A 27578-nucleotide genomic window follows, 5' to 3' on the forward strand; every position below is an offset into this window, starting at 1 on the left:
CATAACAGTATAAAAAAAATCACATTTAACTTTTTGTATTCTCCAAGGTCCTTAGAAATATTTGTTAAATCCAAAAACAGTGAACAAGGAAATATTACTTAGACTTACCCACGTTTAATCTGCCTGTAACTTCTCCATTTGAATTGCGAGCATTCACAGTCACATTGTGAGTAGACTGGAGAAGCAGTGATGAGTCCTGAAGTATGGAGAAAAAACAGTAGATTCAGTTGAATACTTAGAACTGTAACAATTTTCAAAATTTGGTCTGGGGTATATATTAACTCAGTCACTGAAAGAGCTCTGCAGTTACAAAACCATCCACAGATGTCATCAAATAATTTGGGCAAATACCTTTGATTATTTCAAGTATATCCGATTTAAAACAGGAAACCAATTATAGAGAATACTTCAAGTGGCCAAAATCTATGTTACTGGCCCACTGAATATGGTTGTTAATGTTTTATCTTTTAAGAAGAAAAATGCTTTAGTATTAGATTAACTACTTTTCTATACATAAATTGAGGCTTCCTACAAGGCAATGGCCAAATTATCAGGAAATATGTGATACAAAGAGAGTATTAAAAAGCTGTCTGTTTGTGACCTCAGAGGGGATCCTCATCCCTAGATAAATAGTTTCTAACTATTTGAATACTGTAAAATATCAGTCTCTTTCAAATACATTGCTTCTGGTACATCTTCTGGACTCAAGCCAGCATGTTGAAAGGCTAATCCCTGAAAATCACTCCCAAATCACGTTTGCATTGTAATCTAATATACAAGTTAACCTGAGAATTTTGAATATATTTTATACAAAGATTTTTGCTATAAACACTTTCCTAGAAACTGTGGTAAAAGCAATAAACTGTTTGGAATATGACTTACACATTTTTGTTGAAATGGATGTCTTACAAGTAGAAAGATAGGCTATCTCAAAAGAAGTCACTAAATAAGCAACATAAATGAATATCATTTTATAAATTACATCAGATAGAAGTTATAAATTGTTATTGTTGACTTATAACAGTCAATGAAGATCAGATAAATACATTACATTTAAGTGCATATTCTAAATGACCCACAAATCTGGGCATCCCTGGTAAACTTATTTTGACTGCTATTGATTGATTTCAAAAATAATTTACTGATTTGTAATGTTAATTTGAAGTGTGAATAAGCTATTCTATTTATTCTAAATCTGCAGCTGCCACATGTGTTGTTGACTAATTAAGGCCTAGTAACATATTTCTAAATGCTCAACTTTTATATTGTTATGAATATGTATAAGCTAAAATGCAATGGTATTGCCCACAACTCTGTGTTGGCATAACAAAAGCATAAAGTTGTAATAGGCTCCAGAGATGATACACAGCGAGTAGATTTTCTGCTATATATTTTCTTAGCACTTTGGAGGCCTCATTAGGTGAGAAAAGCTGTTAGGAGACTACAAGCAGAAAACACTTAAGGCAAGGAAGAAAGCTGCTGTGATAGTCTAATTCTCTAACAGGCAAACTTAGAAAAAGAAGTCATAACAAATAAGCAATTTTATGAGAGTAAATATATTGAATGACACTCAGGAGATCAAGCTACAGGCAATTAAACCTCTCTAGAGGCTTATATTCAATAGAGTTCAAATGTTTCAAAAACAAGCATGGAAACAAATAAGCAAAACCCTGATGAATGATCAGTTCATAGGGGGCAGAGCCATCCAGCAGCCTCAAGGCTCTAATTAATACATGCTACTAATGATCACAATGGGTCATTAGATAGATGGGTGTATATTAGATGCCACTACACATCTTCCTTCCTATATGGTACTAAAGGTATTAAGAGGAATATTTAAAAAAAGTACAAAGGGTAGCTGAACATTGCATGCCTATTTCTCTGTGCAGTGAGCTACTAAGTATTAGCTATGTTGCTTTTAAAAAGTTACATGTTTTATCAGATAAAAAAAAAATCAAGAGAAATTCAATTTAAGCACATAAATACTGTTTACACTGCCTATGGGGCAGAAAAGAACACAGCATAAGAAATGAAATGAAACTACAGTTTTAGTAACAGCATCTCTCTGTCTAAATAAGAGCTGTTCCTGCTCCTGGAAAAAATTACTGCAGAAAGAAAGAAGAAAGTCTTAATAAAGTATGTTGGCATTGCTTGAATTTCAGTCATTTTAATGACCTAATCCTAAATCCTATGTCAACCATGTTATCTGATAAATTTATTTGCCTTTTCTTTTGCCATAGCAATACAAATGCTAACTTTTTCTTTAGTTTCAGAAAAGTCTAATACCTGGCTATTCTTTCTATTGAAGTAGTAAGGATAATTATGAAGTAATGAAAGAGTCAAAGCTGGCTTTTACTCTCATTGAGTAGTGCTTCATCCTGTGAAATGTCCAATTGGTTGATGATACTGCTCATAAAATATTTTGTGAGTTTGTATGACAGAAGATAGATCCAAAAACTATTTTTTTTTTTGTTGACAACAAACAGATATTGCTCAAAAAAAAAATAAAAAAAATCCACCTGCTTCAGAATTCACCTGCACAATTCAAAACCAATTCAGATTCTATCTTCATCAAAACTCAGTACTTTAATAGAAATCTTCCATACTATACCTACTATTCCATACTATGCATACTATTACTGTTGTTTTAAAGTTAAACTGCTTATGAAATACTTCCTTTGACCATTTTTTTTTAACCTCAATAATACTAATAAAATTTTTGGTATATACAAAATTCAATCTGAAATATTTCCATTAAGTCTTGTTGGTTTTACATACACATATATAAAGGTGTCATGCACTTAATTCTGCTGTCCTAAAGTGATAAAAATTGAACCTAACATAGAAATTATAACTTTTCCTACAGCATCCACTAATTTTAAAGATATTTACACAGTTCTGTAAGCTTATAAATTCTGTAATGTATGAATAAACAAAACAAGCAATTTCACAGGGAAGCATACGTAAAAATATTCTAAATAAAAATAATTAAAAACTTTCTATACATTCTTGAAAGCATTGCTTATGCACATCATCTTTCTTAATTCCTTTTTAAGCAATTTGTAAGCATATGCCTAAAAGAAAAATGTTACAGTATCTGAACATTGACCTAACGACCCTGCTTGTAAAATATTTATTATATTTTTGCATACTTCAATACAATATTTATATATCTACAAAAATATTACACACATGCAAAACTGTGAGTGCATAATATATATAAAAATACATATCCATATATCTACATTATACTCATATACATATTTTTCCCCCTGACAGGTGTCGAGACTTAACCTAAATTCAACTGCTCATAATTGCATTAATTTTATTTCAGTATTTTTGTAAGATTAATTGCTTACCACTCTAGAATGTATTTCTTTGGCATAAAGAGGGAATAAGAATTCTGATTCCCCTTCTAGACGAAGGCCTTCTTTTGTAACACGTAGATGTCCCATTCCAGTCTGAGGAGAAGAAGCAAGAAGTATGTGCATTTTAGTATTGTTGCCATATTTCTCTTTTGTTCATTTCAGAAACTGAAAATGTCCAGAGCTGTCTGCCTAACCTCTATTTATAAAGATACCCACAGTAATGCATTTAACTTTTTGTGAATTCCTCACAATGTTCCTCAAGAACATTTTTCTTTAATAAATAGTAGCTTTCAAGAAAAATTAGTAGTTTTTTTGTTTGTTTGTTTTCTTGTTTTTAAGGGAAAAATACAATATTACATTCATTATCTTAAAAGGAAGGTCATTTGTATTGCTTGTGCTGAAATACCTTTTGTACTTCTAAAAATCATGAAAAATAGTTTTACACACAAATGCTCAAAAAACAAACCTTATGGTCATATCTCAAGATTTATTCTATCAGCATTATACTTCACACAGAATGCAACACTTCTATGCCCATTGAAGGGACAAAGGGAGATTTATATTTGTTTCCATTTTCAATAATGTTTTCCTTCTTTTTAATAGTTTTTCTTTCTTGGGAAAAAGAATGATCTTTTCCTCCTCTGATTGTAGGCTCAGGCTCCTCCTCTCACACTATCATATTACTTTCTCCCTCACCTGCTTGCTAGTTTTTGACCTCATTCTCTTAGTCTCTTTCTCGCAATTCTAACCCAGTTCCACCTTCCACACTTTCAACCCATTTTAAACTTTTATTTCTTTTACCGTTATCACAGCATTGATAATGTGAAAAATGAATCTGGAAATACTACATTAAGCAAATCAGAGGACTTTTAGGCTTCAGCCAAAGGACATTTCTCACAGGTATTTAGGTAATTTATAAAGGATTTTCCCCCTGCACCACCAATGTAGAGTGAGAAAAAAGCTGAAAAAAGTATTACAACCCTTACAGCTCAGCCACAGACAAAATTATTCCAAGTCCAAGCTGCCTCAAGCTACAAGAAATAGGTGGGAGAGCTAAATAAAAACAATAAATCCAAAAACTATTTCTGTTCCAAATATTTTTCAGGCTGTTCTCCATGAAAGGAGAGAAGAGGTAATAGATGACAGGCCACAGATCAATAACCTATTCAGCTAATTAATTAAAAAAAGCATTTTTTACCACTGGAAAAAATGTAGCTTTAGCTGTAATTATTTTCCAATATAGCATGTTCTCTCCGATAAAATGATATATTTTATATATAAAATGTTAAATAACTTCTAACCAGACTACGTTGAAAAACTTTTTTTTTTTTTTTTTTTTTTTAAACAGGCTTAAAGAAAGATGAAGAGAAACAAACTTTGCTTAAATTCCATAAGGTGGGAAATCCTCATGTCAGCAGTTCATTCTGCTGGAGAGTACCACTACGATTCCTCCTTGGTATGCGTTTATTTAAGGAAAGAGGTTTTTAGAATAGCTATCCATGGAATCTGTTATTTTGTGTCAAGTATTTTACAGCTTTGAAATAGATAGTGTACTGACTTTTCTCAGTACACTAGATAAAATTTCTGAAGTCTAGACCATTGCAAAGCTTTTTAAAAAGTAGCTAGGATACATATCAGGAGTCTAAACTAAACTAATACCTGTGATGAATCCCCTATGTAATCCCCTTATGTAACCTTAATAACGATTTCTAGGCACCACTGAACGATTCAGGTATGTGTTTTTTTAGTGAAGACTATAGACTATTTTTTCTAACTTGTAACATAAAACAGAGATAATTTCAACACTATAAAAACACACAGATTTTAAAACAAACGGAGGTTTTAAGACAAACACTTTTGAAAAATATAAGAAAAATCATGATATTCTAGAGAAATACAGGTAGTAGATGTCTGTCATTTTGTTAAATAAATTAAGGATCTGATTATCTGCTCTCATCTCATGCCTTTTTCCATGAGGTGAAAATAGACTATATTAAACTTCATTAGTTGTTAACACAGTTTTCTTATTTTTCTTGGAATATAGGGAACTAAGTAAACAGTAGAGTAAGAGTAATAGAGTAAGCTAAAAAAAAAAAAAAAAGACTGACAAATTTGAAATTTAAGAAGGTAGAGGAAGAAGTAGCAATCAGGGAAAATTATAAACTCTTGGGTGACAATTTCTATACTGACTTTGGCATTGCCAAGAGACAAAAAGCTGCAACTGATGCTGAAAAAGTAAATTTTGCAACTTACTCTGCACACATTTTCTAATGGACTCAGATTTTTCTCTAATGTTTATTCCAAAAATGCTGTACAGACAAAAGAATATTTGACATCAAGAATAATACACCACATGGCAAAATTTAACATTTTAATTTACTTATATTTTTATGTTCTTATTTTCCATAAATCCAGACATACCACTCAGGATTACTTTGCATAAGTGCTCGAATATGTACCATTTTCTTCATCAAATATTTCATTTAGGCATTAGCACAATGCTCACATTCTTACATGTTTGAGTAAGAGCCTCATCATCCATTCTCATCATCTGGCCATGGGGAAAATTCTATTATTTCCCTTTGATAATAGGTAAAATGAAGTTACACAGAATGTAAAAGAGACAGATTTAGTATGAACAGGTACCGTAATGTACCGAGATGCAATGATAAGTTCCATAAAAAGGAAGAGTATAATGGTTACACATTATGTTCTTTAAAAAACCTTTCTGCTTCTTACGTTACCACTCAGGAGAAGCCAATTATAATTTACTGAGTATTGTGACTTCCTCAGTGATGAGTAACCTTGATGCTTTCCATCTCAAGGATTTGATTGTGTTCCTCTTCAAATCCTTGGATAAAAATATTTTATTGACGTGAGGAAAAGGTCCAAATGTAAGTTAGATGAAGGCTTTGATACAGTTATACAATAAACTATTGATTAGGGAAAAACGTGCTTCATTAAACATAGCAGATGTATAGTAAGTCTGGACTCCTGCTGTCCTGATGCTGGTGACTGTCACTGATTGATTGTGCTGACCCTTAGCCCTACACACCACTGTGTGTAACGCCCTGAGACTCCTATGTTTTCCAATTACTAAAAGCTCACAGCAAGGCAGGGACTGAGCTGTATAGAAGATGAGGATGAAAAGGTACTTCTCTGTAGACACTGAGCAGATTTTGCTCGCCCTGCAAGTTTACTGTTGTGGGAACTGCTGGCACCTACCAAAACCTTTCAAAGTAAAGATACAATTTAGCAACAGTGTTCAGAAAGGTGTGACCAGTTATTTATTTCAAAACTAGCAGATTCTAATTGGAATAAGAGGAAGCCTTCCAGAAGCCTTTTTCATCATTTGAAAATGCTCCTGTAGAGGTAAGCACTTGTAGAAACAGAGCCAAGGGATTCTATAATAAATGCAAGCTCTGAATGGGTTCAAGCCTCTTAAAAGGTCAGCAAAAGGCTCTTTGATTTGGAAATCACAGTTTAAAGCATAGTTGACCTCTATTCATCCAATTACATACATCAGATACTCCAAAGTTCCTAAAATAATTAGCTACCACTATTAGAATATTAGATAAGACTCATGGTGCTATGGAACATTTGCATGGGAGGGCCATCTTGGATGGGCTATCATTGTCTTAGACTCCGCAACGTGACAAATGTGAAATAATTTTCCTCTGAAAAAGGGGAAAGCAGTTCTGTTCTCCACAAAGTATGTCCAGGAGAGGTTCAGGTTGGAAATTAGGAGACATTTCTTCTCAGAAAGCATAGTCAGGCACTGGAATAGGTTGCCCAGGGAGGTGGTGGAGTGACTGTTTTTGGGGTTGTTTAAGGAAAGGTTGGACATAGTCTAGTGGGTGACATTAGTAGTAGGGGTATGGTTGAACCAAATGATCTTGGACGTCTTTTCCAACCTTAATGATTCTGTGATTCCATGTTAAGTCTAGCTAACAGGTTGAAGGAGGTGATTCTTCCCCTTTCCTATCATGACACCCCACTTGGAGAAATGTGGAGTAATGCATTCATCTCTGGTGCACACAGCATATTAAAGATGTGGATCTGTTCAACTGGATCCAAAGGACGGCCACAAAGATGATAAGATGGCTGGGGCACCTCTCCTATGAAGAAAACCTGAGAAAGTTGGGGTTATTTAGCCTGGAGAAGAGAAGGTTTGTGAGTGACCTTTATAGCAGCCTTTCAATACCTAAGGGGGCCTACAGAAACGATGGGGTTTATCAGGGAGTGTAGTGACAGAATGAGGGATAATGGTATTAAACTAAAAAGAGTGTGGTTTTAGATTAGATATTAGAAAGGAATTCTTTACTGAGAGGGTAGTGAGGTACTGGAACAGTTTCCCAGAGAAGCTGGAGATGCCCTATCCCTGGAGGTGTTCAAGGCCAGGTTGGATGGGGCTCTGAGCAACATGGTGTAGTGGGAGGTGTCCCTGCCCATGGCAGGAGGTTGAAATTAGATGATCTTTAAGGTCCCTTCCAACCCAAACTGTTCTATGATTCTATAATTCCATAATTCTATGATTATATGACCAAAAAAGTCACATGGAATGTGATGCACATTGCTGTGGGACTATCAAGAGGGGAAAAATGCAGCTCTAGGGCTCTTGCACCCACACCAATTTGCTCTCAGGCAGCTGAGCAACATACAGACTATAGCTTATGGATTCAAAAGAGCATCAAATATATATTCAGGATTTATCTCCCAAGCCAACATAATAATGTAGAGGTCTGCTGTTTGGGGTACTTGGCCCTTAAAAATGAGATGAGGCATAAGGAATATTCATTCAATTTATGCCGAGTGTTTCTTGTCACCTAAATTCAATCAGTATCCATAGCTTGCATTTTCCTACCAATGTAGAAACTGACATACATGGGGACTCACTACTCTTGGTCAACCACTACTCTTATTACATCGTATCGTATCGTATCGTATCGTATCGTATCGTATCGTATCGTATCGTATCGTATCGTATCGTATCGTATCGTATCGTATCGTATCGTATCGTATCGTATCGTATCATCACAGTTTCTGCACTTTCTCAGAATGTTAGTCTCAACTGAAGTCCTCAAACTCCTCTAACAACGGAAATTAAACCTCTGATCTATGTAACAGCTAAGAGCTGCACAGGAAGTTGTGTATTCTCCTCTTTTGGGAAGAAATCAGATACAGAAAAAACAAGCAACAATAAAATCTTTAAGTTAAATCAGACAGTAGTTTAGATGACATGCACTCCTCTTAATTTTAAGTGGTTCCTGTTTCACAACTTAATAGCATATTTGATCTGTAATACCAGTTCCTTGAATATTTCAAATTTTCTGAGTATTAGAAGTCCACACATACTGTAGTTGCTGATTGAAACTGATAATTATATTAACTTCAGAGTAGATTGGATGCATTATTTCGATTCAGGTAAACACCTTGTCTTATAGGATACTTGCATCCTACTTTTAGGTCAACCCAGGGAAAGACTTTGGCAAGTTCTGACTGAAACATCATTTGTTGTGCCCCAAAGGTAGTTCAATTAATGGCTTTATAGATCCAGCTTTCACTGCAGTATTTCTTGCAGCTATTACTATTTAGAGAACTTGCTTTGCAAACAAGAGCGTACTGTTTCATTGAGATAATAGGGCTTTGGGTAGAGATTGTTAAAGAGCAATCAGCAAAAACAGGACTGGTAATGAATCTGATGAAACTCTCTGTTTGACTTACAATATCTATTTTGGAGCTAAGTACGTGCTTGGTATAATAACATTACTGATACCTCATCTCATTTTCTATTGCAAGGACTCTATTTCCTGGGCTCAGACAGAGAAGGTTATCCAATTCCTGTTCTCAGATGACAATGGTGTCTTTTTTGTCAAAGATATTGGTCAAATCAGAACAGTTAGCAACAGCAAGCATTCCTGGTATAGAAGTTAATCTCACCTGGCCAGAAAAGGGCTAGATAAGTCCTGAAACGCAACTCCCTGATATGGTTAGAATGATTGCAGGTAATATTCCCTTGTCTAGTAAAGTAGATGGCCATTCCAAACTCAACAGTTTTGTACAGAAATTGCTACGAAAGATGCCAAAAACATTTGCTTATTTTTGATGAAGTTTCTTTTATAAAATAAAGTGAAAGCTTTAGGACAATTTGTATATTTCCCAACACAGTTAATGAGGAGTTTTAAAAACATTTACATTTTAATTTTATATTATTTAAATTATATTTATACTTTGTCAAATTACATTTTTCCCACTACTGTATATATACAGAACTATGTATTTGGAAAAGTTTAGTAAGCAGTCAGTACAGGTACATATTATGCTATTTAAGTGTGTAGAAGTATGAATTCTCATTATCACTTTGCTTGAGCAGACACTGAGGCACAGACAAGTGTTTTAACTGCAAGAGATTTCAAAAGCTAAAAGATAAATAATTTCTTTCAAATATATGAGACCATTGTAAGATGTACACAGAATACATATCTTAGTGAAAGGAAAGAATTCTGGACAACTTATTTGAGTAAAAAATGATCAGACAAAACATGTAAGGTAAATTTGGGGCCATTAGTATGAGGATCTGATACAGACTTGTGGAAGGCTTTTGAGAAACCATGAATACAATGGCTTTCTGTTTATTTCTGTGGACATGACAGGCAGGTTTCTTTAAGCGAATGAGTAACAATAGAAAACATACATTAAATAAACAAGAATGGAACAAATTGTGGGAGTGGTCATCTACTCCTTGAGTTTACAGATTTGGGGATTTGTAAAAACAATGGTAAGGCTACTAGTAAAATCTTTATTACATACCTAAATATCTTCAAAAAACATGTAAAGATATCATAGAAAACCACTGTTTTCTTGTTTCTTTGTACCAAAGGCAAAAAAAAAAAAAAGAAAAAAAGAAAAAAAAGAAGTGTACAGCTTAGTCATAGGCTATTGTACAATTCTGAAGAATGATATATTCAATTCTTTGTTTTCTACATAATGGTCCTCCATAAAATAAAATAAAATAAAATGTATAATTTAAACAAATATACATAGGCAGCCATCATTTGGGAACAGTGATTACATTTCTGTCTCACTGATCTCTACTGGAGCTCAGTAGACTCAGGTCATTTTAACGTTGGACTCAAAACAGACATGTCCTAAAAGTCCCACACTGAAAAATAGCAATTGAGAAACTGCAGAGTGAATGTTTCTGATCAGATGGTGGGATTTCATGCATTCTCCTGAAGAAGGTGGTGGCTCAAGGCTTGGACAGGTGTACACTTTGCTGGGTTAAAAACTGGCTGGGTGTCTGGGCCCAAAGAGTTGTGGTAATGGAGTTAAATCTACTTGGAGGCCAGTCACTAGAGGTCACTTAGATATCCACTGTCTCACAGAGACAGTGGGAATGGCTGTGGTCTGGTTGGAGGCAAAATATATTTAATTTAAAGGAAAAATGCAAAACACAACTCTTCAGGATTGTTCAGAATAGAAACTATGGAATATTATTGTTCTGACTTGAGAATTTTTTAGTAAAAGGATGAAAATTTGTGAATAATTAACTACGTTTGCTTTTGCTTGATTATTAAAAAATGTGGCATCTTCAAAATGACAACTAATTCCATGGAGTATACACTGTTAATGATGAAATTTGTGGAAAGGCTGTTCAGATTCATTAGTATATGTCTCTGCAGTGAAGGAGAACTCTTGCCATGAGTGTTTTTTACTCTACATTTTATTGCTGATAGTCAGGTTTTAAATGTTCTAAATGATTGGTCACCTACAATTTAATATGGCATGCTATTGCACAGCCTAGTAAGTCAGAAAGTGTTACTTGATTTCCAGTTAAAAATTTCCTTTCTTAATGCATCATATTTCTAGTTTCATATTGTGCAAATTTCCTTAAATGATCCTCTCCTTTATAAGTGTCTGAACTTATCAAGTACTTAAATAGTTGCTTAAAGAAGTATTTAAATATATAATAAGTTAATTTATTTCTAAATGCATGTGATATTCATAGATCTAGACTGGTATCGTCAGCTAACTAATGAACAGATGTATGTTTTATTTAGTAAAATAATATAAAGTTACCTCTTTGACATTTTCTCATGCCATTAAACTTCAAAAAGTAATGAAAAATCAAATTTAGTACTTAATTTACATTGATTATTAATTGCACATAGGAACCCAAGAAAATTAGCAAAATGGTATATCAGGGAAAAAAATTTTGGGGTACATATATATGGGTAGAGTAGTCATTAACTGAGACAAAAGAGGAAAATACATGCGAATGGTATTTGGAAAACATTGTATTTGTCAGGACAATTGCTGTAGCTGGACAGTTTATTCCAGTCCCAGCAATATGTGTGCATGAAAGAGAAACTGGAAGACCACTCTCTAATCAAAAAGTACAGAGACCTTCCCAATTCTCATTGCCTATGTCTGTATGTCCAGGTGAAGAGCAGATATGAGAGCATGTAAAATTTGCCCTGTCCTTAGGAAGAACCATGGTTAGAATATGCATTGATGGACTGGACATCATGTGCTTGGCCTCCATATACAAAGTTAATTCCAGTCATAATAAGGTGATCCACAGATTGTTCTAAGGCTTAGTATTTGGGCTTGACTTTCCACTCGTTAGTGACTCAGACACAGGTAAGGTTTAACATGCAGGAGAGCATGAGACTGGGTGCACATTCAAGTCATGTTTAACTGACAATGCAGCTAAAGTAATAAAGACCTTTCTGCCTCTCTTACTTGCACTGAGCTTGAAGTTTTGTAGCAGAGAAAAACCTGTGCTACATGCCAAACTCCAGTCTGGAGAAAGGCAACTAGTTATCCTGGGGAGCACATTTGTTTCATGATTCTGTCCTTATCAACCTGAAATAGAGCAGGGTTCTCTTGGCCTTTCTTATTCCATGAAACCGTAATAGCTGGGCATTTGTGAAAACCCATGTAACCATGTGTTTCTCCATCAGTTGCTAAAAAGAATCAGAAATACTCTTTGGCACACAACTGTTCCTGGCATTATGGTAAAGCAGCATCACATGAATGATATAATTGAATTAAGTCTTCACTGATTATAGTGTAGACACAATGGATCAGTATCAAGGGTGAAGTTCTGAATACCAATTCTATATGTGACAGCAGAGTAGGAAAGCTGAAGACGGTTGTATTCAGGAGAAAATGTGAACTTAGTCTCATGAACCTTGCTTTATCTAAGGACTATAAAGGTATGGGAAAAGTAAAAATGTGAAAAGAAAAAAAAATGTCATAAAAAATGTCAAAAAATATGTATTGATCTGCCACCATGCAAGCAAAAGATTATAGTTGTTAAATCGTATCAATTACATAACAAACTGAGAAGCCAAATTCCTCTTGTTAATGCCTCATGCTAAGCAGCTGATCTTTGTAAAGCTTTCTGATGCTACAAATCTATAAAGCATTGTTATTCAGATTAGCTTAACACTGTCCAACTTCTCCAAGTTATTTTCCAGTCATGCAGCCTTCTAGAGCTGTGTTAGCATTGAATTGGTATGTTGGGCAATTATTATTTGGGATTTTAAAATAATTTAAGAATGAAATTCCAACCTACAGATCCTCAAAAGTCCTGCTCACTTGTCCAACAGATCTAGAAATATTAATATAAACACAATCAAAATCCCATAAGTAACTATCTTATGAGTAAAGCCTACAGGGATAAAGAGTGGCAATGTATTGATGTCCTTTTACATAAGAACAAGTAGTTGCAGGAGTTAACTAGGATGTTGCACTCCCAGATTAAAATTCCTCCTTTCCTTGGGAAAATCTGTTTTCATACCTTCTTCCATAGATCCATGCTCTATTCAACATATTATAATACATTTCCTGTTATGAATGTTATAAACTCTTTTTCTACTTTGTTTTTCTAGTTTTCTTCATATAAATTCATTAAATAGTAATTGGAACAGAAGCTACAACAGAAGCCTCTGTCTCCAAGATAAGTGCCATCATCATCTGACAGTTAAATCAAGTGTTATCTCTAGCCCAACAAAAATTAAATTATTCCATATAAATTAAAAGTTTAAATTAGAAAGACTGACAGATGCCTGATTTTGTAGGCTATACCACAGTAAGGAGTTGAAAAAGAACAATGAGAGTAAAGGATATTCTTATATTCAATATATTCAGTATTTTCCTAGTTAAGTATTTTAGGATCTGATAGGACCTACAAGGATGAACTTTAATCTCATATGACAGCACCTAGCCCATTAAGTGATGGCCTTAAAATTAAAATGTTATAAGCTAAGAGTCAGTGGATCATTTTAAAATTGCACAATCATTTTTATCAATTACAAAGCAACAAAGTAAAAGAGGAAACTAATACATATTTTTAATATGTAACTAATACATATCTTCACAGAGAGGGTGGTTGCACACTGGAACGGGCTCCCCAGGGAAGTGGTCACTGCACCGAGCCTGTCTGAATTTAAGAAGAGATTGGACTGTGCACTTAGTCACATGGTCTGAACTTTTGGGTAGACCTGTGCGGTGTCAAGAGTTGGACTTGATGATCCTTAAGGGTCCCTTCCAACTCAGGATATTCTATGATTCTATGATTCTATGATTTTTCCCATGAAGCATTTCTTTTCTGTTTCTCCGAAGCATAAGATATATTAAAAATGAGTTTTTTGTGTAAAATCACTAGTATAATAGGAAAAAAAAACAACATGATATTCTCTCTTGGCAACATCAGATGGACAAGCACAAGATAAAACTTCTAAAAAACAAAAATTAATCTGCATTTTGTCAATATTACTCTTCTACTGGGGGGCTCAAAACTGGAGGCAGTGTTGTACGTGTGCTTTAATGAGTGCTGAGTAAAGGGGGGATAATCATTTCCCTCAGTCTCTGGCTCTGACCCTGCTCACACAGGATCTGTTGGCTTTGTTGCTGCCCGGAAACCCCAAGGGAGGCAGAACTACATGTACAGGCTATCTTCCAAGCCTGATCATCCAGTCGATTTTTTAACCCATCTGGTTGCGCATCATGTGGGCAACTAGGATACAATAATATTGTGTAAGAATGTTGAAAGCCTTGCTAAATTCAAGGTAAATGACATACAGTACCCTCCCCTCATCTATAAATCCGGACGTTTTATCATAGATGTAATCACACTGGTCAGTCATCATCCACCTTTACTAAATCTATGCTTACTGTTCTCATTTACCCTCTTCTCTTTCATGCACCTTGAAATGTCTTCCAAGAGGACTTGCTCTACCATTTTCACAGGAACTGAAGTGGGATTGAGCAGCTTGTAATTCCCTAGGCTGTTCATTGGACTTTTTTTTTTTGGGGGGAGGGGGCGGGGGGGAGAGTGGATGGGGAGACAAGCAACACTTGTCTTCTTCCAGTTATCAGGGATCTCTGCAGTCTCCATAAAATTTCAAACATGAGTTTGTAAGGCCATCAGACAGTTCTCTCTGCACCCATGGAGACAGATGAGCTGGTCCCATAAGGTTATGTAGGCTGAGGTCTTTCAAACAATCTCTGATTCTGCCCTCATGCACTGCTAGTAGTTCTCCTTTCTCTAAGCAGAGGCCTGGGAGAACTTGCTGGTGAAGACAGAAGCAAAGAAAATAATGAGCACCTCAGCCTTGTCTGCGTCTGCTGTTATTAACTTACCTGTCCCGTTTGGTAATGGACACACATTTTCCTTGTTCTTGTACTACTAATGCAACAGAACAAGCCCTTGATGATCCCTGAAAGTCTCAAACAAATCGGAGCTTTGGCTTTGCTGACACATGAAGCCTGATACATTTGCTTGCCCAGTCAATGTTTCTAAATTTCTTCTTGGAAGCCTGTCCCTGCTTCCAACTATTCTATATTGCTTTTTGCATTGGAGCTCCATCATGAGTACACTGTCTACCTAAGCCTGACTACTTAATCTTCCTGAATTTCAGGACAGATCATTTCTGCATTTGAAGGATGTTGTCCTTAAACATCAGTAAGTTTTCCTGAGTAACTTCATCCTTCAGATCTGCCTCCCTTGGGATTCTGTCTCCCACATGGAATAAACCAAATCTGCACCACTGAAGTCCAGCGTCTGTACTCTGCTACTCTCCTTCCTCACTCCCTTCAAGATCTTGAATTCCACTATTTCACAAATACTGCCATTGATTACCACACTTCCCTAGATCTACTTTGTTCATCAGTATCAGCTCCTACTGTGTGTTGCCTCTAGTTGGCCCATCCAGTATCCATAATCATCAGTTATTCCAGTTACCATCAAGAAACCTTGACTGCTTCTATCCTGCCATATTCGTCCTTTCAGGAGCTGTCAGGGATGTTTAAGTCCCCCTTTTCAGAACTATCAGACCCCTCAGAATCACTCACATCTTCTGACATCCTGGTCCTGTTGCAGCCCCAAATTCCTTAGGATTCTTAGTTTTTAAACTCTTAGGACTATCAGTCCCCTTTAGTTCTCAGAAAGCCTCAATACATAAAAAATGAAATCTGGAATTTCCGTTTCATGAGCAATTTTGATATGTTATGACCATGGGAAAACACCACCAACACCACCAACAAAACAACAACCACCTGCAGTTTTTTACAACTTTCTAATTTTCATGCAGTTCCAGTTTTTAAATTGTTCTATTTCACCTTATTCACCAAGCTCAAGGCATAAATACTTAATCCTGTCTTCTCTAAAGCAGATGAATATAAAGAATTCATAGCTTACTTCCCTCATCTCCCTAAATTACTTGAGACCCTGTTCCCCCAAACTCTGGGAGAGAAAATGAAAAAAAGAGTAAACCATATCTGATACTCATAAATCAATCTGCACAACCTGGAGATACTCATATACTATGGAATTGGAGCACTATGAGAAAAGGAATACATTCTATGTTCACGTTGTTCCCTTTTAGCCTAGTTTTTATGAAATTGAATGAAATTCTGTTCAGCGTAGTGATGCTTATTAAATTCTGAAGGCCTCTCAAACAATGGAGTTCAGAAAAGTCTCTGTCTTTCATCATCCTTCTAAATTTCTACAAGAAGATTAAAATCTATTCATCTTGCAGCATGTCTATGTCTGGTCCGTGTTCTCCTTTATCAGCTTAGCTTGTTTGCTAGTATTTATCACACTGTCTGTTTTCTGGGGGGGCGTTGAGACAAAAGATGTATCCATGAATTAATTCTATGCCAAAGCCATAGAACTCTGTTTTGCCATAGAACTCTACATTGCCAAAGCCAATGCAAACTCTGTTCAGAGTTCCATTATTATTTTTATCTGTATCTATATCTATTAACGGGGATAATGTATGATCATATGATGTTTGTATATTCTAAAGTATATTAGTAAAATACCTTTTTAAATACTCCTCATGTATGTGGTTTTTTTTTTCTCTTCTAAATATGTTTATCAACCTTAGAAAGAATAATACAGCTTGTTCCTGATATTATTTTACAGAGAAACAGTTAAAATTTTGTTTGGTATTAATCTGATATTTTTAACAGAGATGACATTTAAATGTATTTTTTAAAACTAGGACGGAATACTTCTTTAAGTATATGTTAAAAACAAAGTATCTATTATTATAATTAAGCATAATAAGTAGTATAATGTCTACACAGTATACCTGGAATACATAATAAATATAAAAAGTATCATCACAGCTAACAGACTAATATTTGCCAAATAACTGATGACTGCATAGGATATTTCACAATTACTTTTAACCTCTTCCCAATAATGAGAATGTTTAGTTGGGTAAGTATTGGGTATATATTAATCAAATTATTTCTTAGATAGCAAATACCATTTGTGGGTAGAACTCAAGAACGATAAAAAACAGTTTCTGAAAATATACTGCTACCCTTCTTTTTCTAATGGTTAACCAAAAATTGGAGGCATAAAAGCTTAATTTCATCAGGAAAATCATGTGATCATAGCATTAGTGACTTCTATGACTGTTACCTTCACTCTTTACAAACGGTATTTCCTTAGACACAGGAAAGGACTGTGATGCTTCGATTATACTTCCAGACTTGAACAAGCAATACATGTATGCTTGTTCAAGTTATGCTACCTATTATGTTCTATACTCTTAGTATACCCTACAGTCTTTCTTGGACTTTTCTTAGAGGCTAACAGCACTTCTCTGGATGTTATTTCTGGTATCATCTGAGTTGCTTCTTATCTTGACAAGATACTAAAACAATTTTCCATTTCTTAATGGTGTTGTACATACTTTTGCCAAGAATTGTGACACACACCTGTACTTTGCCCAGCTCTTACTCTTGTTCTAGAACTGAGTTTGGTAGTTCCCTAGAATTAACCCCTATAGAGGACAGCATTGCAGTTAAGTCACTATTTCACTGTCAGAGTATGTCAGGAATACAGATTTTTTAACAGAGAATTAAGAAAATCCTTATAGCCATGGCATGCACAGTCCATCCATCAGAAGAGTATAAGCCTGCAGTACTTGAGTTGTTATTAAACCGCTCTTGTTGCAATGGCATAAGGATGTTGTGCTTCAGCAGTTTGACCCATTTAGTGCCTTCTTCACAGACACCTAGTAGGAGACAGTGGTTCCTGAAAGTGGAGTTTCTGATACTATTCTGTTAGTCCTGACTGATGTTAGAGAAGAAACACCCAGTTTCATACAGAGAAACCAAGCCAACAGAAACAGATTTAAAAACTGCTTAAAAATATCAGCCACACAGAAAACTATTTTAACAATTATTCATATTTCCTGTGATTCATGATATGCAGACACTAAGTGCTCATCTTTCATGTGAACTGCATAACAGAAAAATTATATGTGATCTAAGATGTTCCACACTGTAATCTCTATGGCAGTAACGCTGTTGAAAAGAAATTATGTGGGGGAAGAAACTTGATGGAAATTCAAGCAGCAGTACATATTAGCAAGTAGCACTTAAAATTAACCTATTTTCTTTATAGTAAGAGAATGCAAAGTATAGAAATGCTTCTGTGAAGTTCTAATACCCTCCATTTAGTGACAGAGGTGTAACAATGATAGATCGTGGCAATTTTCTTCAATAGCAGGGCAGAGCTGTAGGAATTAACTATTATTGTTTTTCTTGTAACTAGTTTACTCATATCATCTCTATATCACAGCTGCTTATTAGGGACAAATTAGCTCTTTGATATTCACTGATGCATTTTATTGCATTCTGACTAAAGCTATATCTTGCAGATTTCTGTAAGTTACCCCTTAATCTACTACACACAAAATTGCATTATAAATATTAAAACACATATGGCAGTGGAAAGTTATTACATTTTTTTCCTGAATAATACATCTGTTTAGCCTCAGGCATGAAGTAATAATAATTACCTCTGAGCTTTAATTAATTGGTCAAATAAATTGTTAAATTTTAGATGCTGATAAACAAGAGAATTAAACTAAGAAAAAAAACAGCACCTGAGAGCAATCTTTTAACACTAGTCGATTCTAGTGTATAAGAGAAAATGACAGCACATATTTATAAAATATAAACTAAACACACTACAATAGAACAATAAAATACATTCTCTTCACAGTAGTTAGAACTCACTTCAATAAAAGGTATCAACAACCTCAATATTTTGAAAATTAATGCTAATAAAGAAATTACAGATCAATAGATATGTTCAAAGATAAACCACACATACATATATGTCAACCCAAGTACAAATTACAATTAATAAAAAACAGAAAAGCTGAGGTACATATGAAATAAAGGAAATGGTGAGGCAGGAAAAGAGAATATGTAAAGAATGGAAAATTTAAAAGGACACTTACTGGAGAAAACCACATCACTTTAAGAATCCAAATTGTCAAAGAAAAATTCACAACTAGGATGATTAGCAGTAGAAGAACAAACAGGTAGAGGCAACGCTTTCTCCATCCATAAATTCCAATTTTGTAGACGTACTCATTCTTTGGCCTCTCTAGGCTAGTGCCTGGTGTTGTTGTAGTGTATTGTTCACGTACCATCTGCTGTGTAAGAAAAAAAAAAAAGAGACTGCTTAGTTACTTGAGTTAAATTATGTATATAAAAAACAAGGAAAATATGAAGACATAGTTACAATAGCAACTTACTAGAAACCAGAAACTGTTACAAAGTTTTAGCTGGAAAGTATTTTCATCTGCTCTCATTAAAATTACAATTACATCTTACTTTTTGGCACAATGTAATATACGTTCAATATGTGAAATGTATTAATAACTATTTTTAGGAGGCTCAAAGTTATTCTATATAGAATGGTAACAGTATTCTCCAATTTTTCATAACATTCTGAATCTCCCTTCACAAAATATTTAATAGGATTATATCTGCAGCTCACAGAACAAAATTATTGGACTGTAAAAATACTGTTAGATGTGTTAGAAGTGCTTTGCAAGTACAGGTTTAAAACACTTCTACATAATCTTTCCTCAATTCAGTAAAAAAATGCGGTTTCTTTGTGTTGCAAAACTTAACTGTGTAACACTGGAATGACAAAATATATTAAGCTTCAGAATCTATATGTAAAGAAAAAAAAATAGTTCTTAATAATGTAAAGGAAATAATGATTTCTTAAATTATTAGATGTTCACAAAGACATATTAACAGTGAAAACATTATATACTTTTATTTAGTTTGTACGACTTTAAATTACAAAGAAGCAGTTTTTGAATTTAAAGAAATCTTACCAGACAATGCTTCCTTAAACCATAAAGATATCCACTAATTTCCACCTTTACAGCACAGAGATCACCAACAATTCAAAACATTCATTAAAGCTTACATTTCAGACATGAGAATAAAACCTCAGCAGCTGAAGCTGCTTATCAAGAACAGCAGTGGGTAACATCTGTCCCATTTCCACTGCTATAAAATGAAAAAGCAAACAAACAACCATGGATTTCAAAATGAAAATAGGGACTGTAAGTTCAGGTATTTCCTATGAGCCAGGAATATTCACAGGCATCTTACATCCAAAAATGGGTCAACTTTACTACAATGTAATGTTTCCAGATGCAAGTGCCTTTAGACAGGTTCCACACCAGGTCTATTCTCAATTCTGAACTTATTCCTGGGAATTAGATCACTGTGCTCTGCACACACACTTTTCAAAATGTGATCAAATTGCATCCTTGCACAGCTGCTGAATTACTCTGTCATTAAAGAAGCTCCGTTGTAGTCTCCTGCAGAGGCATCCTGTGTCTGTAACAAGCCTGTGGCTCCCAATACTGACCCTCATATTTAGAAATACATTATCTTTAGTTTATATAGCTTCCTATCAAGCTATAAGCCAACAAAACATGAGTTTACAACTAAACATAAGTTTATGCAATCTCTGTACACGTGCTTTGTTCATCTTTTTTCTGCATTTCCTTCAAAAATATTTCAAAATTATGATTTGTTGTTTATCCATATTAAAAATGAGACTTATCATCAGAACTTCATAATGTAACTGTTACTGCCTTTATAGTATAATATTCTCATTAATTTGTTGTTGCTGCTATCAGTCACAGTTGCTTATGATACTGTGCAGAAAAATGCTTACTTTGCAGAAACTACTGAAAGTTGTATAATGATCAGTGGACAATCACAGATTCTGAAATAACTTTGTTTAACATTACTGCAAAACACTGTAGACTTACAGGATGGTAATTAATATTTACCAAGTGAACTACACTTGCTTAAAGCTACCAGTACTGGTAATAGGATCCTGTTCATATATGAGTTCCTTTTTTTTTTTTTTTTTTTTTACTGTTGTCCCACTAATCATTGTATAACAAACCAAGTCATTAACACTGAGGTAGCCTTCTATGTTAAGCTTACTTTACCATGCTCTGCCAAGTAAAACAAATTGGGACATTTATACATATGACAGACTACATAAAATACTTAGAAAAACCTCTATCCTTACTTTCAGGCAGTTCTCTCCTGAAAACTGTAACTTAGAGGACAAGATGTGTTTAACTGTAATCTGGTGACATTTATTTGGAGAAATAAGCGGCATGTTTTTTGCTCAGATTATAGTACCCTGCAAAAGTCCTATCCTAACATATATACATATATACATATATATAATGTAAATATCCTAACACAGGATATATCCCTATATATAATAGTATATATCTCTATATATAATATAAATATCCTAACACGGGGATATCCTAACGTCCTCTGAGTTGCTTTTGCTTCCTTTAGCACACATATGTGGTAAATGCCGGTATAACAAGAAACAAGACAGATGACAGCTACAGAAATTTCTGTAGTAATGTAAGCCCCTTTCACAAGACAGACTGCCTATTTTTTGAGGAGAAAAAAAATAAAATCTGCTTCTAAGAATACTTAGAGGGTTATTTCAATGGGGCTGTGAGAAAATGTGTCATTCTTTAGAAACTGCAAAATCCCATGAAGTTAGCTGAGCTTTCAACAACAAATCTCTAGGTATGACATCTATGCTTTTCCTGTTTCTAGTGTTGCTGTCCGTTACACCCTCAAGATAAATTTCTCAGCAAAAACACAATTGGATAATGAATAAATTAATTCTTGGCTCTTCACATTCTTATACCAGTCTCACCACAGTGGTCTCTGAGGTTGAGATTCATCTCACCATGTTAGAGATCAGTAATTTAGCTTTCAATATCTGAGCCAGTCAACTTGTACTCCTTTTATGATCAATGGAAATAAATTCACCCCTGCTGGGAATTATTTATCTAACTTTGGATGTGTATTTCACACCTCCAATGAACTGCACCTTAAACATGGTTAACTTCTCTCCATAAAAGGAGAAATAAAGAGCCTGGAATGACTTATTTATTTATATGTACACACCTACATGCTTTAGACATAAGTATTTGGTCAGATTAATTCCAACCGGAATGATTTCCAGAAGCATGTAATTTAACAAGAAGATAGGATTCCTTCGATTCCTGTTTTCTTCTGCTCTGTTTTTACTCTGTTGTAAAATGTTTATTGTGTGAGTGTGTGTGTGGGTTATACATAATGTATTATGTACTGCTGTTTAATGAGGCAAGGTTAAAATCCATTATGCATTTCACCAAAAAACCTATGAGTTTTGTGATTGCTTTCAGCCCTTCAGAAATTCTACAGGGGACATCTCCCAGTGCAGCTCTGTTCCCTCCACAAATTATTTTTTCCTGACAGAAAACAGTTCTGTTGTTCCTGAGCATTACTACTTCTGAAAATTGCTTTGGTCCCAGCAAATGGTTAATGCAGGCCTAGACAACTGCCTGCTTTGAAAAATATACAACTTTTCTAGTTAATATAATATTTCATGATTTCTAAAAGAATTAGTACCAAGCAATTGAAACTGAAACCCTTTAGGAATTAATACCGTTGGACTTTTTTTTTTTTTTTTTTTTGGATCAACAGATTTGGGTTTTTGTGATGAATGATGATATTACCAATTTATACTTTCCAGAGCTGAAATTACGTAGGAGAATACTCTTAGACCTGCATGGAGAAATCAGAGAGAAATTTTTTTATAGCTCAGTGCTGTTTTACAAATCTGGGCTGAAAGGAAAAGCCTTAGACAAGGATATCTTATAGTTGGTTGGTGAAGTCCGACAAAATTCAAGACTCTTAGAAGGTAAACAATAGGTATTTAGTACTATGATGAAGAATGTGATTTTTAAATGGAATAACCATGAAACTGAACACCAGTTGTGCAGGAGTACACCAAACAGACACCTAGAAAGAAATGGTGACTTAGACACTTGAGTGTACACAAGTCAGTTGGAGAATCACGCAGTTTAAAAAATGAACAATGACTTTGTTAACTATTATCTTTTATACTCTTCTACAAGGAAGCAGCACATTGTGATGAACTACAGAGTAAAGTGGTCTTGGCAACCTATATCGCTGATAAAATGGTAATTCAGTTTCAAAATGAAAATTCTGACATAATTCAAATGGGTGATGGAAGTATGAATTATTTGGATCATGTCAGATGACATTAGCATAATAATGTCAGTCTTCTGTTTAATGGGAAGTGGAATTTCTCGGTGTTCCTACACTTGGGCCCACCTGAACAGAAGTTAAATAGGATTACAGTCAAATATTTGCATACTTGTTACGGATTTTTGTATATGCAGAAATAATTCATGGGACCTAGCTCTACAGTGATAGGTTACTATTTGGAAGTATTTTCCAATACTTTCCCCTGTTTTACTGGAACCCATTTTTATGTGATTACTTCTTATCCATTTGCTGATTTAAAACAGATAATGAATGGTAATTAACTGCCAAAAGATTTGTCATAGATTTTAAATGATAGATATAAAATGTTGCTAACCTGGACATTGCTGATATTCTGACTGTGTGAGATTTTCTCATGTTTTCAGAGGTTACTTAAAAGTGCTGCATGTAATGCACAACATTCATGCCTGCGGGAATATGTGTATGAGCTGCAGATGAAACATCTATATATTCTTTACAATGTGCTACTAAAGGTGCCCTCCGAAGATGTGTAGCCATAAAAGAACATTTCCTTGGACCTATTCCACACATTTTTCAAGGAAGATTTGCAAATGGACCTCTGTGTTTACATGATTCTGCGGTCCGGGATTTTTTCACATTAATTCCTAGATACTGAAAGCCTGTCCATCACTAATGCTACCATTGGTTTCAGGTTAGTTTGGACCTCAAGTTCAAGAAGATATTCTGACAGATCTGGAATATTCAGTTATGACAGCTGCCTTTTGAAGAAGGAATTTACAAACTCATCTGTAAGCCTGCTTGGGAAAGCAAGCATGAGTAGAAACTTGTTAATCCTATTATTTTCAGGAATTATGTGTAATGATTATTGAAGCTAAAATACTGTTTCAATTAAAATAAGAAATCACAGGGGTTTTTATTTCAACTAAAAAAATATATATAAATGCGTTTTCACTGTTTTTATTTACAAATGGCTGCTGTTTTCTTGAACAAAGTTCTCCTTAATATTTAGTTCAAATCTGTATTACTGTAGTACTTTATCATACTGTCATGAAGCAACTCATAAAAATAAACAGAAAGCAAATTTTAATTGGTTAATAATATAAACAACTGTAATTCAATTAATAATTATACAATTATTAGCATTTTCTATCTTTGGACTGTTTCTAACTGTACTGGGGCTTTCAGCAAAGAGATAAAAAGCACTTGAGATACTCTTTTAAGTCAGAGTTAAGAAGAAATGGTGAAGTGTCATGAAGAAATTTGCACCACTGATGCTCATGTTATATAGATTCTTTTGAAAAGGAACTTCAGTCATCAGTACTTCTACTCTTCAGTTTTTACCTGAAGCATATTCATTCACATGCAAGAAAATTCAGAGTACGTGTGGGGATGAAAGAGGTGATAGAGCGCTAAACTAAAACAGATCAGTAGAAACACCATTTGAATCATTTTAACCTTCCCTGAATTCTTTTGTCATTATAAATGAACAGTAAGCTGAAATAAAACCACCTGTCAACTCAGACAAGTGAGAACTACTTATACAGTCTGCATATAGTGTCTTCATGGAACATTATCTTCATTAATGTTTTCATATAATGCATCAAGCTAGAAGGTTGTTATTATATAGTATGAACATCAGAAGTACATTAAGACTCTGACTTCACAATTTGGTGGCATTCAGGCAGGCAATAAAAGGCAACCTATTTAGAGACCTTTTGTCTTTGCTGGAGACAGAAGCAGTCCACTGACTAAGCAATAGGAAATAAATGCTGCTGTAGTATTTTTCTACCAGAGGAAAAACAGTTGACGCAAACCTGTTGTTCAAAGAAAATAGGAAGGATCAAGAACTCGTGGAATCCATATGGAAAACTTTCAAGTTAAATTCAGAAAGGCAGGGAAAACTCAAACTCTCATGACAAGATGAAAATTTTCTAATTCAACTCTCCATCATTCCAATATCATATATTCAATCTTGTCCAACTCTGCTTTGCTTAGATTTGCATATTATATAGTATATTACAGATTGAATTGTAAACTAGTAACATCAGCTAAAAAGAGATGAATCCCTGCAGTGCAATTTGTTGAAACCAGCAGAGAAATTCATATGACCTCATTAACTATTTGCATACCCCACAGTGCAAATTTACATAATAACCACAAGATGGTCACAATTAACAGCTTTGCACATTTTAAGTACTACTGTAATAGCTGAAAGGTAGTCACAGCATAGGTTGAAGTGCTATATTAGAAATTATTATTTGTCTAACGTCTGTACTTTTCAATCTCATTTACAGTATTCATGATACTTCCTTTAGAATTAAATGACTAAACAAGCAAAACTACCAGACAGATGCAACTGAAAACTAGATTTTTATTTTTTTTTCCAGGTTCTAGAATACAAACAGGACCAAGTCCAAACAGGACTCCTTTACTGTTCTTTTACATTTAACCTGCTGGAGTTTTCACAGAATCACTGAATCCCAGAATTGTAGGGGTTGGAAGGGACCTCAAGAGATCATCGGGTCCAACCCCCTGCCAAAGCAGGTTCCCTAGAGCAGGCTGCCCAGGTAGGCGTCCAGACAGGCCTTGAATATCTACAGAGAAGGAGACTCCACAACTTCCCTGGGCAGCCTGTCCCAGTGCTCCGTCACCCTCACCATGAAGAAGTTCCTTCACATGTTGGTGCGGAACTTCTTGTGCTCTATCTTGTGGCCATTGCCCCTTGTCCTGTCCCCACAAACCACTGAAAAGAGGTTGGCCCAATACCTCTGTCTCCCACACTTAAGATGTTTGTAAACATTGATGAGATCCCCTCTCAGTCTTCTCAAGGCTGAACTTGAGAACCAGGTATCTCATCCTTTCCTCATAGGAAGATGCTCCAGGCTCTGTATCATCTCTGTGGTCTCTGCTGGACTCTTTCCAGGAGATTCCTGTATTTTTTGTACTGGTGAGCCCAGAACTAGACACAGTACTCCAGGTAAGGCCTGACCAGGGCAGAGTAGAGGGGGAAGATCACCTCCCTTGACCTGCTGGCCAGGCTCCTTTTAATGCACACCGGGTCCTTGTTTGATCCTTGTTTTCCTCATTTGATACAACTAACATATTATTATGAGTAACTTCCTACATCTAGTAACTCCTCTTGTCCTGATTTTTAGCTCTGCTGGTTTACCTTCTTCTAGGTCCTTCCAATGTCTTAAGTATGTATTTACCTTGAGCATCTAATACAATACTTTGAAATAGTCACCATGTAAAATTTTCTTTCTTTTTAACAAGTTGCTTTATGTAGCATCCCTTTTTAAAGTTAGGAACAATGACTAAGATTCTTCGGCTGTGGCTGCTCCATCAAAATTATTTGCTCCAACATCAGTGTGGCCAGTGTTAAAATATAGTCCTTAACAAGAAAAAAATCTTGTCCATGGATCAGAATTAAGTCAGGAAATGACTCTGCTTCTTGAGAAACTGCTCCTGAAAACAGTCATTGATGGGATTGAAAACTGTATATTGGACCTAACTATGACATTTACACATAGAAGTAAAAGACAAAGTAGTTTTTTTCTCATATTGTTTCTGATCTACTACAGGTTTCCTAAATATTGATACTAGGTATAAATTATCACTAAAGCTATGTAACTTGCATCCAACTTACTTGCTGAATAGCAGGTGCAACTACTTTTGATACAGACTTGCATAAAGTGCAGGAATTACTGGTGCTATAGCTGCATTCAGAGTGAAGAAATGTGCTACTCTTTTACATCTTTGTGAAAATTCTAGATATATGTCTCCAACAGATCTGACAGCTGGCCTTAGTAGTTGGATTTGGTAAGAAAGGAAGGAGAAAAGATACATTAACCATCTATATGGATCAGAGTTTAAAATGTGGTTCTGTTGTAGTCAGAGAGAAATATTTTATTCCGATTCACTTAACTAAGATTCTATGCTTAATGAGATGTTCTGCCTCTAGCACAAAAATATACTGCATTTCCTAGATCTGCTGAAAGTTTCATTCTACTTTAATGTTACTAACATATATATAAATGGTAAGGTGCTGATTTCCAGTTTAATATACCAACTAAAATCTTCTTTAACATGATTTCACTCTCCTAATCCTCCCCCCACTTCAGGACTGTAATCATGAAGTTTGTTGTCTATGCCAAGATGCTGCTTGGTTTAACTAACATAATTGATGATAGGCCAGAATTGCCTTTGTTTTGTATGGAAGGAACTTGTTTCTGTGAATGATGACTCTACTTGCAACCTGTCTAGGACATTAAG

General features: G+C 34.9%; 1 protein-coding gene across 6 annotated transcripts in view; it reads right to left on the bottom strand.

The window, feature by feature from the left end:
- The window catches only part of SGCG (sarcoglycan gamma), a 141620-nt gene that overhangs the window by 49311 nt on the left and 64731 nt on the right, over positions 1 to 27578 (bottom strand). For 4 of the 6 annotated variants that reach the window (XM_038175198.2, XM_038175214.2, XM_038175195.2 and 1 more), the window contains 3 exons: positions 19148 to 19345; positions 3360 to 3461; positions 109 to 196 (listed from right to left, as the gene is read on the bottom strand). In XM_038175198.2, coding sequence (XP_038031126.1) covers positions 109 to 196; positions 3360 to 3461; positions 19148 to 19342 — 385 coding nt within the window. In that variant the 5' untranslated portion in view covers positions 19343 to 19345. The remainder of the gene's footprint in view (positions 1 to 108; positions 197 to 3359; positions 3462 to 19147; positions 19346 to 27578) is intronic. The other 2 variants (XM_038175207.2, XM_038175209.2) reach the window with 1 other exon arrangement.

Source organism: Anas platyrhynchos, chromosome 1 (genome assembly GCF_047663525.1).
Source record: "Anas platyrhynchos isolate ZD024472 breed Pekin duck chromosome 1, IASCAAS_PekinDuck_T2T, whole genome shotgun sequence".
Lineage (NCBI taxonomy): Eukaryota > Metazoa > Chordata > Aves > Anseriformes > Anatidae > Anas > Anas platyrhynchos.